The sequence below is a fragment of the Acomys minous genome (assembly GCF_964271855.1).
Source record: "Acomys minous genome assembly, chromosome: 16".
NCBI lineage: Eukaryota > Metazoa > Chordata > Mammalia > Rodentia > Muridae > Acomys > Acomys minous.
In genome coordinates, this window is record NC_140498.1 from 98277924 (window position 1) to 98290262 (window position 12339).

General features: G+C 44.8%; 1 protein-coding gene across 3 annotated transcripts in view; it reads right to left on the reverse strand.

Annotated features, from left to right (window-relative positions):
- Positions 1–2330: 2330 nt before the first annotated feature.
- The window catches only part of CHFR (checkpoint with forkhead and ring finger domains), a 31816-nt gene continuing 21807 nt past the window's right edge, over positions 2331–12339 (reverse strand). For all 3 annotated transcript variants that reach the window (XM_084764326.1, XM_084764325.1, XM_084764324.1), the window contains 5 exons: positions 10882–10952; positions 9264–9351; positions 6608–6715; positions 5519–5591; positions 2331–3461 (listed from right to left, as the gene is read on the reverse strand). In XM_084764326.1, coding sequence (XP_084620452.1) covers positions 3419–3461; positions 5519–5591; positions 6608–6715; positions 9264–9351; positions 10882–10952 — 383 coding nt within the window. In that variant the 3' untranslated portion in view covers positions 2331–3418. The remainder of the gene's footprint in view (positions 3462–5518; positions 5592–6607; positions 6716–9263; positions 9352–10881; positions 10953–12339) is intronic.

The window sequence follows — 12339 nt, forward strand, 5'->3', positions numbered from 1 at the left end:
AGGTGCTTCCAGGTTCCTGTGAAGACGTAAGTTATGAACTAAACTTGCCTGAGGGGTAGAGAGCATGTGAAGATCTACCAGAGTGTTAAGTATGAGCAGCATGGCAGAGGTCTGTGCAAGACTAGGGAATGGCCACATTCAGAGCATTCAAAGATGGTAAAGCTACAGGCATCAAGGGCCAAGTAGTAGCCAGGCACAAACCCTGCCTGTGGGAACAGTGCTCAGTCTTGTCACGTGGAATGCAGTTGCTCTGTGAGAGAGATGAATAATGCCTGGGGTTTGACACAAGTCACAAGGTCACGATTCTTTCTAAGATGCTGAAGACCATGAAGCAGGCTTGCATGGCATGTGTGTGGGGCGTGACAGCATCTAGAGTTCAAGAAAAGCTGAGATGTTAGAAAGACAAGTAACACACCATCCACCCACCATGTGAGCACAGGCATAAGGATGTACAGAGCCCAGGAGGCTCAGAGAGCGAGTTCAGTAGACCAGGAGTGTTTAAGTCCAACTGTTTATTCCCTCTGGCTTTTAACATAGCTTACGTAGTTCAATGTTATATGATGTTTAAACTAATGTGTTCAGTGGTCCTAGGACTCAGGAGACGGCCTTGGATACATCACCCGAGCTTACTTCATGTGTCAAAAGTGTTTCTGTTGAGTCTGTTAAGACTGGCCTCTCCCACTTTGTGTGCCTCTGTCCTCCCTTCTTGACCTGAGACCCAGCCTCTTAATACAGCCCTGGAAGTGTCTGAACATTAACTGTGTGCATACCAAAACATGAGGGGAGACAGAGAGAAGGCAAAACCAGAGAACACGAACGTCTGGGTTCCTCCCTCATGCCACACTTGAAGTTAGTCCACGCTGGACTTTTGTGTTTTTTTACTGTTTCAGTTTCTTACTTCTGGGTCCCTGGTGGCAATAGTAGTTTCTGGCTCTGTTAGCTGAGCTTCACTGGAGCTATGTAAGGCCACCGTGCGCCATCATCGTCTCTTAGGCTACCAGATCAATGCCGGGCAAGGTTCCCTCAACTGGAAGAAACCCTCACTGGACTCTCAGCTGCATCTCCGATTTGGCTGTGCCTTAGAGGCAAAAGCCAGTTCAGGGCCAGGGGAGCCTGCTGGAATCCTCGCTGACCATCCCCACCTCACAGTATCAGGCAGTCAAGGTGAATAACCCTGAAGAGGCAGTCAGCTCTCTGTAATTGCATGGAGTAGGGGCTCCTTGTTTTAAACCAATTTTCTCAGTTGTAATTGGGAGTCTGGCCCAGTGAAGTTTTCCTGGCCAGCCTGGTTCCTTTAGTAGCAACCCTAACACCCTCTTCTGGCTTGAGCTTGGAACCTACAGGGCAGGAAGGTTCCTCTGATAGCAAAAGGAAAGGTATATCAGCAAGGCAGGGATGTAGGCCAAGCTGACCCCACTTCAGACGGGGTTACAAGGAATACGGAGTGCCACATCCTGCACCAGGAAGCACAGTCTCAGTGGACATCTGAAAGCCCCACTCTGGGTGTGTCCCAAGGCTAGGCTCAAAAGCTACAGAGGAAATAGCCTGTGGCCATTCTATGAGGAAGTCTGCGTATTTTATAGGGGATAACAGCTGCAGACAACTCCAGATTGTTGGTGGTTTTGGGTGGAGTGGCTCAACTATCACCAACTTGCCTGGGTTTGATGTCATCTAGGAAACATAATTCTGGGTGTGTCTGTGAGGCTGTTTCCACAAAGGTTTCACTGAGGAGAGAAGAGCAACCCTGAGTGTGGGCTGCACCATACCCTGGGCTGGGTCCTCAACATGAACAAAGGCAGAGAGGAAGTGAAGCAGCAGCATTCATTTTTCTCTGCTTTCTGACTGCAGATTCAGCGACAGGCTGCTTCACACTCCACCAACATGCCATCCTACTACGTGGACCTTCAAGTTAGGAACCAAAATAATTCCTTATTCACACAGCAAGAAAAGTGACTGGCACAGGGGTGTGAAAGAGTTTAGAGAAATAAGTCCAGATGACCATAAAGACGCTGCCTCTACAAGCAGCTCAGTCACACCCAGGAATAAGCAGCAAGGTCCAAACGCTCTCTGATGCTAGAGCCTGACACGTAGACTGTTCTCCCCACCACGTTCAGTTCCTCAGCCCCGCTGAGGTAGCTCTTAGACATCGTGCTTCCTTAACTAGGGATTAAGCGATATCCAAGCGGCTCATGCACCAGGTGCTTCCTGCTGGAGTGGGGTCCTGAAAGGCTAGAGCACAGGTCCCATGTAACCCAGGTGAGGAATTAGTGGTGCCTGTCGGCATTAGCAAGGAGTATGTGGCACCTCACATATGAACACAACACGAGAAATAAACACACCTCATTTATTAGAATTAAAAAAAAAATTCTTCTCCCACAAACACAGAGCGCTGCCTCTCAGTCTGTATCAAGAGCAAGACAACAGTTGAAAACTGTATTCCTGAGAAGCAAAAGTTACCAGTTTGCAAACAAACGTAACAGGTGATTCAATGAAAGATGAAAAAAAAAAAGCTTCAAAACAAAACAAAACAAAACTTTCAAGTATTATTTCAGGTGGCAGGGCAAACCTAATATACCAGGGCAGGACTTGGAAAGCAGAGGGCCTATTGGTGTGGAGCCATCCCGGGTTCAGCAGGGGCTGCTCTCAGGGGCTGGAGGGCTGAGGGCAGAGGCTGTGCCCTGCTGGATAAGAAGGCCAACCCTGTGTCAAGGACCTGGATACTCAAAACATCCTCCTCAGCATTAACCATTTTAGACACTTGATTTTTTTTTTAAATAAACAGAAACATATGTTCATTCTTCCATATATCAGACTATTCCCAATTTCACTCAAATTTTAAAGTATAAATTATAGTATTTGTGCTAGTTTTTAATATTTAAATCTTATTAGAAGATAAGCACCAAACTTATTAAAATAAAAAATATACAAAAGGCTGTGTCTTTCCAGAGAGAATACCCCGTACATCCCTGGAGCTGTAAACGTATGCTTCCTTTCCTTTGTCGAGTGCTTCTGACATAGCTGACCCTTTCCCATGAAGCTTTTGCATTTTAACTGCAGTCAGGTACACGATAGAAAACATAGCAAAGCACGAACCTGCATGGCCACCGCCTCACCACACGGGAGGGCTGTCCAGTGAGAGGGAAGCCTCAGTCTACTGACTGCAAAGTGAGTGTCCCCAGTAGGCCTCCCAGGTTACTGGGCTACGTGTGTGCGTGTGCGTCTGCGTGCGCCCCCGTGTGCATCCATGTGTCTCACTGAAAGTAAAGCTCCACAAAGGGAAAAGCCACACCAGAGTGCCTGACCAGTGCTGCTTAGGGGGAACTGTAAAAATGCCCTTAAAGTATTTGCATGTGGTATCTTAAACCAGAGAGCTATTGCCTCCTGTGCTCTGTAACGGTTCATGTGTCTCCTCCAATACTCAGTTCTTGAACCTTGTCTGCTCGCAGATGTGATTGAATTTCCTACAGGGAGAAAAAACATCAAAGACTGAAACTGTATACTGTACTCACCATGTAAGAATATGTATGAGTCATGTATGTGAGCCCACTTGACAATTTTTATGCTTTAAAAAAAAGATTGCTTATTTTAATTTGAAATTACATATATTATATGCCATGTGTGCACAGGTGACCAGGGTGGCCAGACAAAGGAATCCAACCCCCTAATTCCAGGTGCTGGGAACCAAGCTTAGGTTGTCTGGAAGAGCAGCAAGTGTTGTCTTGCTGAGATAGAGTGATGGAAGGGCCATCTCTCCAGTCCTCATCAAGTAGCTTTTAAGCCCCCAAAGTGGCCTACTTTTAAATGAAAATGAAAACACAGTGGGTAATTTATCATAGAAGAGAATTAGAGCTGGGCTTCCTTAGTGTGTGCATTACCTACACGTCAGCCAGCAGGGTGGAGGCAGATGCTGAGGTAACAGTGGCCACTTTCCCCTCTCCACAATCCAGGGGCATGAGTGGAGATACGCATGGACAGAGTGGAGATGAGCGTGGACAGAGTGGAGATGAGCGTGGACAGAGTGGAGATGCACGTGGACAGAGTGGAGATGAGCGTGGACAGAGTGGAGATGCACGTGGACAGAGTGGAGATGAGCGTGGACAGAGTGGAGATGAGCGTGGACAGAGTGGAGATGAGCGTGGACAGAGTGGAGATGCACGTGGACAGAGTGGAGATGAGCGTGGACAGAGTGGAGATGCACGTGGACAGAGTGGAGATGAGCGTGGACAGAGCAGCATTTGTCTTTGCTACTCACACCCATACCACCATGAGCAAAGTTGAGTCAGTGGGGAAATGTCCATTTTTATGATTTACTTTTGTTACTCTTTGTTCTATGGCTGTGTCTATGTGTGAGTTCCTGCAGAGGCTGCTGATGTCTGATCCCGATGCTACAGCAGTAGGTGCCCAATGCGAGCGCTCAACTATGATCCCTTGCAAGGGCAGCATGCACTTTTTTTTGTTTATTCGTTTTTTTCAAGAGAGGATCTCTCTGTGTAGCCCTGGCTGTCCTAGAACTTGCTTTGTAGATCAGGCTGGCCCTGAACTCACAGATATCCATCTCTGCCTCCTGACTGCTGGGATTAAAGGTGTGTACCACCATGCTCGGCTCACAACACGCACTCTTAAATACTGAGTCATCTGTACAACCTAAAATGTCCTTTCCTGAAACAGTTGGTGTCTGCTGATCATGCTCAAGCACAATGCAAGGTATTATGCCAAAAACTACCAATTTAATCCCAGCATGAGGGAGGCAGAGGCAGGCGAATCTCTCAGTTCGAGGCCAGCCTGGTCTACAAAGCAAGTCCAGAACATCCAGGTCTACACAGAGAAACCCTGTTTTGAAAAACAAAAACAAAAACAAAAAAAGAAGTCATCTCAAAGCTGGGTGTGGTGGCATTCGCCTTTAATCCCAGCACTCGGGAGGCAGAGGCAGATGGATCACTGTGAGTTCGAGGCCAGCCTGGTCTACAAAGTGAGTCCAGGACAGCCAAGGCTACACAGAGAAACCCTAACTCAAAAAAAAAAGAAAAAAAAAAGGAAAAAAGAAAAAGAAAAAAGAAAAAAAGAAAAAAGAAAAGTCATCTCGGCCGGGCGAAGCTTAGACTACAGCTACTAACTCAGAGAGAGATACCACTCTGTCTGTCTGCTCTGCAGGCTGCCAGATAAAGCATTAGGTGACTCAACCATGAAGACACAGATGAGAGACGAAGGACATCTGCATGGAAGCAGTTCAGGGAATGCAGTGACCTTAGAGCAGAATTTCTATTTGAAAAAGCTATTTTGCACGCCGTATACCTTTACAGAAGTAGACGGATTAAATTAGAATACATATATGTATTTGGGGAGGGGGTGGGATTCTGGGAACTGAACCCAGAACTTTATACTCTACTACTGAGGTACACCTAAAGTCTCCAAATTAGTGAATCATTTTTTAGCATACAATTTACTATTACTGCTTCCTTCCTAAACTCTGAGCCTGGAGGACCTGCAGTTGACCCAAACATCTCCCAGCTCTACTCACATTGCATGGTGGGCCTTCACCTGAGTGCGACAGTTGCGGCCCCAGTAGCAATCGGGACGAGATGTTACAGTCACTGGAAAAGAAGGGACATGTGCACATTAGACGTATCACACACCATTCACGTAGCTAAAGGAGTTTAACTGGAGATACAGGGAAATGCTCTCAAGCACAAACCATCTTGTCACTCTGTGTGTTTATGTATGTTCCTATAGGTGCATGTGTATGAGTATACATGTATGCATAGAAGCCAAAAGCCAATGTCAGATGCCCTCTATCTTTTTTTTTTTTTGACACAAGGTCTTTCAATGGCCTGGGACTTGCCAATTAGGCTAAGCTATCTGGCCAAACCAGGGATCTGCCTGTCTATGCCTCCCTAGTTCTGGAGTTATAAGCAAGAGCTACTGTACCTGGCTTCGGCCGGCAGCTGCTGCTTCTGTGAATTTGCTCAGTAAACCAGGCTGGCCTCCACACAGAGATCCACCTGCCTCTTGCTCCCAAGTGCTGGGATTTAAGATGTGCACCACCACCACTCAGCCTTCTTTGTTTTTAAAACAGATTTATTTATTTTATGTCTGTGTTTTGACTGCATGTATAAAGTGCACTGTGTGTGTGTGCTTGGTGCCCACAGGCGACAGAAAATGACACCAGATCCTTTGGAACTGGAGTTACAAATAGATATAAGTTGCCATGTAGGTCCTGGGAACTAAGCCTGGGACACATGTAACCATTTTTCCCCCTTTTGCATGAAGACTGAACTCAGCACAGAAGGTCCTTTACTAAGCTACTGTGCTAGTTACATCTCTCTGTATCATCAGTTTTCATAGACCACGTCAAGATTATCAGATAAAAAAACCAAACTTATCTAAAAACCAAGGCAAGGAAATGAATTTGCTCCAGTGCTATCTCTAATGTTTTCATATTGCTTTGGTCTAGAAACCCATGTGTCTTGACCCAATCTGAAAAGCAAATGCAGCCTCATCCATGCTGTGTACTGTCTTCTGCCAAGTATGGAGGGTAACGTTATGCTAAATACCTCTTAGAACCCTGGAGCGAAGCCAACACAGACAGAGCTGTGTGTGGGCACCTTACCTGGCAACTCAGAAGCAGGAATGTTCTGCCGGTACTGGTAGGTCAGCTCTCGGAAGCTACGCAGACCACAGCAATAGCACAGTACAGTATTTCCAGTGATTCTGTAATCTGGGGGAACAAAGCCACATCTGGAACAGCCATTCGTCAGGCAGTGTCATTCTCTAACGGCAAAAAGACACACTTGAAACTAGTAGGAAACCAGCACACTAACCCTGAGTGAGGTAGAGACAATGGGTCAGACATTTAGCTGGTTTATTTGTTTATTTGTATTCTGTGAGTGTTAGCCCACATGAATGCCTGTGGGCCGTGTGTGTGCAGGACCTGCAAAGAACAGAAAAGGGCACTGGATCCTCTGGAACTGGAGTCACAGACAGCTGTGAGCCATCATGTGGGCGCTGGGAATCCTGACCCTCTCCAAGAGAAACAAATGCTCGTAACAGCTAAACCATCTCTCCAGCCCCCACTAGCTTAGGTTTGTTTGGTTTTTTAAAAAGATTTTTATTAGATGATTTTATTTTATGTATGAGCACTCTATCTGCATGTACACCTGCCACCCAAAGAGGGCATCAGATTCCAGTATAGATGGTTGTGAGCCACCATATGTTTTCTGGCAATTCAACTCAGGACCTCTGGAAGAGCTCTTATCCTCTTATCCGCTGAGCCCACTAGTTTAGTTTTTAATAGTAAAAATAATCTCATGTGGATTAAAACTTGTCAAATATATAAAATCCCTCAAAAGTATTAATATGGGAAAGAGTATTTCCTCTTCTGCTAATTAAAAAAAAAACCAAAATAAAGTAAAATAAATAAAAAATAAAAAATTATGTGTATGAGTGTTTTGCCTACATGCATGTATGTATACCACATGTGTAGCTGGTAACTGCAGAAGTCAGAAGGCACTGAGTCCCAAGGTGTTGGAGTTATGGATAGCTGTAAACCATCATGTGACTGTAGGGGACCAAACTGGGATCTCCAGATTCCCTACCTTTTTTGTTTGTTTGTTTGTTTTTCTGTGTGTGTGTGTGTGTGTGTGTGTTTTGAGACAGAGTTTTTCTATGTAGCCTTGGCTGTCCTGGATCTCTCTTTGTAGACCAAGCTGGCCTTGAACTCACAGCAATCTGCCTGCCTCTGCCTCCCAAGTGCTGGGATTAAAGGCGTGCGCCACCACGCCTGGCCCTGCTTTTTGAGATAGGATCTCACTGAGTCTTTGCTTACTTGGAACTCACTTTGTGGACCAGGCTGCCATGGACCTCAGATAGATCCACCTGTCTCTGTTTCACCAGTACTGAAATTAAGGGTGTATGCTGCCATGCCTGGTGATTTGTGAATCCCTAATGAGAACCGGGGACGTAACCCTAAACACAGCATCATTTACATTTCCTATGCCTCTCACACATACTGCCTCAAGTTGATGTCATACAATGACCATCATAGCTGGCCCGGTATGGGTTTTCTTCTTGTGGTACCAAGTCTTCAGCACTCTAACGGTAACAGTGGTGAAGGCATTCTCAAGTTTGGGATGCTAAACCTATATGTATTGAAAGTAAAAATCACAGCTGGATGTGGTGGCACACACTTCGGATCTCAGCATTGGGGAGGCAGAGGCAGGCGGATCTCTGTGAGTTCAAGGCCAGGCTAGTCTACCAGTCCAGGACAGCTAGGAATCTGTTACACAGAGAAGCCTTGTCTCAAAAAACAAACAAACAAAAGAAAGAAAAGAGAAAAAAAGAAAAAAAAATCACACACAAGAAATGATTTAAAATTGGAAATCAAAATACTACTGCCACAGTAAGAACATATTTACAAACAAAACAAAACAAAACCAAACAAACAAACCAAAAGAACATATTTACAACACTAAGGGCAGTGCTACATAGTTTAACAAAGATAGCGGGTCAGTGCTACCAGAGACCCAACAAAGAGCATATGTAAAGTTCAGAATCATTTGCAAATAACCAAATAATCTCTCATATTCACAAAATTAAATGGCAAGTCACTCATATTTTCTATATGAGCTACCCCCATTACAAAATTAAGAAATCAAAGGTGTTCACAGAAGTTGGATGGACTACAACAACAGGCAAGACACACCAGACGTGATCACCAGAAAGAAATAACTCAGGGGATTTTAGTAACAGTGCTCACATTTCTCTTAGTAAACATTCAAGTCTTAGAAAAGACCTTGTTACAATTTCTATAGCCTCCCACACTATCAAGTCCTCTGGGACAAAGCACAGCGTTCTACTCTGTCCAACTGAGTGATGACAAATTAAGTGACAAAGTGGTGGAGGCTCCCCACACTCCCCCCCCTTCCCTAATAGGGAGAAAAGGTGCTCAGACATGTCATACAGGTTTCAGACAAAGTTTTTAAAACCTCAAAAGTAATTAGGCAGGTACAATGGCTCACATCTGTCACCCCAGCACTAGTGAGGAAGACAGGATCAGGAGTTCAGGGCTAGCCTAGGCTACATTGTGAGCCTCAGCCAAAACAAAACAAAAATATAAAGTGTCTAGACCTTGTTCTATCTTCTTAGGGAGGGTGAGAGTCCAAGTCATAAATCTGTAGGAAAGCAGACAGGTAATACTGCCAAGTGTGGCCTCCCACGATCTTATCACTTTACAGGAGACAATTCAGGACTAGCTAAAGACTACTTACCAGACAGTAGAAACACACCCCGCTGTAGAGCCAGGAGACTCTCTGTCAACATAGTCTTCCATGTCAGACCTCTGGTCGCCAGGTAATTCTGTGATGGGAAAAAGGGTGAGAAGAAATTCCAGTTTAGAAGGAGAATCACCAAACTAACAGGGGACCCTTCACACGCGGCTCTAAAGGTGGTCGAAGCCAGAACACAGCTGTCCTTGAGTGGCGTTTACACGGAGCCAGTGGATAAACTAGAGTCAATCCTCTCATAGGTTTCACAAGCTTTTTGCTGAGACTCTGTGGCCTCTACACCTGAATAAGAGTCACTGCTTTCTCTAAAAATATCACAAAGGCATTCACAACACAAGGACAGATAAGACACTGAAGGGGAAAAGAGAAATAGCAAATTTTAACATTAAATCCTATTAAAAGGAACAGAGAAATAAGAAAACAGGGCTGGGTGGTGATGGCGCACACCTTTAATCCCAGCACTTGGGAGGCAGAGGCAGGTGGATCTCTGTGAGTTCCAAGCCAACCTGGTCTATAGAGCGAGTCCAGGACAGCCAAGACTACACAGAGAAACTCTGTCTCAGAGGGGAAAAAGAAAAAGAAAAAGAAAATAGACTGCTAGTCATAGTTTTGCTTCTAATATAGTTCAATTCAAACAATTAAACTGCTGATTTCTGCCAGGCGTGGTGGCCCACACTTTTAATCCCAGCTCTTGGGAGGCAAGTGGATTCCTGGGAATTTGAGGCCAGCCTGTTCTACAGAGCAAGTGCAGGACAGACAGGACTACACAGAGAAACTCTGTCTCAAAAACCAAAAAAACAAAACAAAACAAAAACAAAGCACTGCTGACCTCTGCTGTTGTAAACCGCTTACTGGAGCCTCTTCCCTTTTTTCTGAAAAGGCAGACATATGCCCTTGAGAAGTGACAACCGGCAACATCTGCTTAGACACTGCTTGCCCTATATGAGCTGTGAGGTACGTTCGGCAGAAGTCAAATCTCCTTGAATAGAAGCTAGAGGTTTCAGTAACACACTCTGACGAGAACGTCTACACTTGTCCTCCCATGCCCTACAAGGGTGACAAGTGTAGCTGATCAGGCGTTTGCTTTCTCTATTTAGAAACTCACTGTTCAAGGCTGTTACAAAAAAGGTGTTTTCATATACATAAAAGCACGGTATGTATGTCTGGTGATGTGTTCAGGTAAATGAATGGTCTCAAAGGGAAACAAAGTTCTCAACATGAAGGCAGAGGGTGCAGAACCGAACACGTTACAGTTCTAAGAGCTGAGCTAGCTTCCTTACACAGGGGAGAAGGATGTTTAGGAGTCAGAGAAATGCACAACTGAGAAACCTTCTCTGTAAGATGTATTAGCCAATTCCTATGGCTTGACAGTATGACGAACAAAAAGGAATTACCTCATTTTGGGACACAAGGAAAACTTGATATACCACAGAATCAGGAACTGACTACTGGTCAGAATATACAGTGTGTGCTTCTGATTTTTGACTGTACACATTTGCAGGCAGACGCTAAAGAGAAACTGTGTGTCCTAATAGGAGCCACAAGTTATATAGGACAACTCCCTGGGCCTCACGGCTCCCCAGGGCAAGCGTGGCGGTAGTACCTTCAGGATGTCTGACTCGTAGTTGTTGTTGTTCAGCACTCCATCCAAGCACTTGTCCCCCAGGTTGAGCTCTGCCAGAGGAAGAAGGAGTGTTATCTATTTTATAAGGATGATGTCCTATCAAAACATTGTTTGTCTGACAGGATAACCAAATCTCTTTCCATTACAGATTGTAATGAGCAAACAAGCTTAGGAAATGGCTCAGTCAGGGAAATGCCTGCCACACAAGCATGCAGACCTGAGTTTCAATCCATAGCATGAATATTTTAAAAAAGAAAAAGAGAAAGAAAACTGAATATAGCAGGGCATCTGTGTAATACTAGTGTTGGTGGATGAAAGAGACAAGTGGATCCCTGGAGACTACTGACCCAACCGTCCTAGCCAGCTAGGGTCACTGAAAAAGTGTCTCAAAGCTAGGATGATGCAACACAGTCAGGGCCCCAGCTAGACACCATATCATACCAAATAAAACCCCAAACCAGGAAAGGGTCACATCTTCTTCAGTCATTAGCTACAGGAGTCCTACAGATCATTGCCAGACATTGCAGGTTATTGCCAATACTACTGGTTACCCTCCATGACCTGAGGTAAGACACTGTTGCTGTAGTCATCACATACTTATGCCACCAAAATGGAAAAATCAAGCTGTTACTCAATTAGACACTTCACTCCTACTAACTAGCATTCAAAGTGCTCAAAGGAATATATTATACATGTACCAGTCTCACCCGGCTATGGGCCCTGCGTGCTATGATAGCAATCTGTCTGCAAGATACACCCATTGGGGCAACAGTGGCACAAGTGTAATGGGAGCAACCAACAAACTTTTCAAATACGCTTTAATGCTCTCTTCATGGGATGGAACACGTATCTGACAAGTGATGAGGCCAAGGATCTGGACCAGCTAGATCATGGGCACTAGGGAAAATATTTAACTACATGAACATAGCAAAAATATGATTCCTAGTTACGTACTGCTATTCCTAAAGAGCAGTGCACTGTTCAATGCTCTTCAGGAAAGCTCCCTCCTATAGTGGATGGTAATTAACAGAGTCACACAACTGGACAATGCAGAGTGAGAGAGTTTGGATCACTCAGCTCTAAATGGGCTATTTTTGTCACATTCCTCGCCTCAGGGCTCAGGGGGTCAAGGAGGCACAAAAATCATAAGAGCACAAAGGTGGTAGAAGACTAAAAAACAAAAAAGAAAAAACCAAAACCAATGTTTTTCAGACACAACAGGGCTGGTGCACATATGAACTCACAAAGACTGTGGCAGAATTCATAAGACCTGAACAAGTTCTGTCATGGTGTGTGTACACACATTCGTACACATACAAAATAAATGAATAATTCTTTAAACATAAGGCAGAAAGCAAATGCGAACACTCAGTGTTGATCTTTGCCTTCTATCTGCACACCCGCACACACATACACAAAAACGCAAATATACTGCAC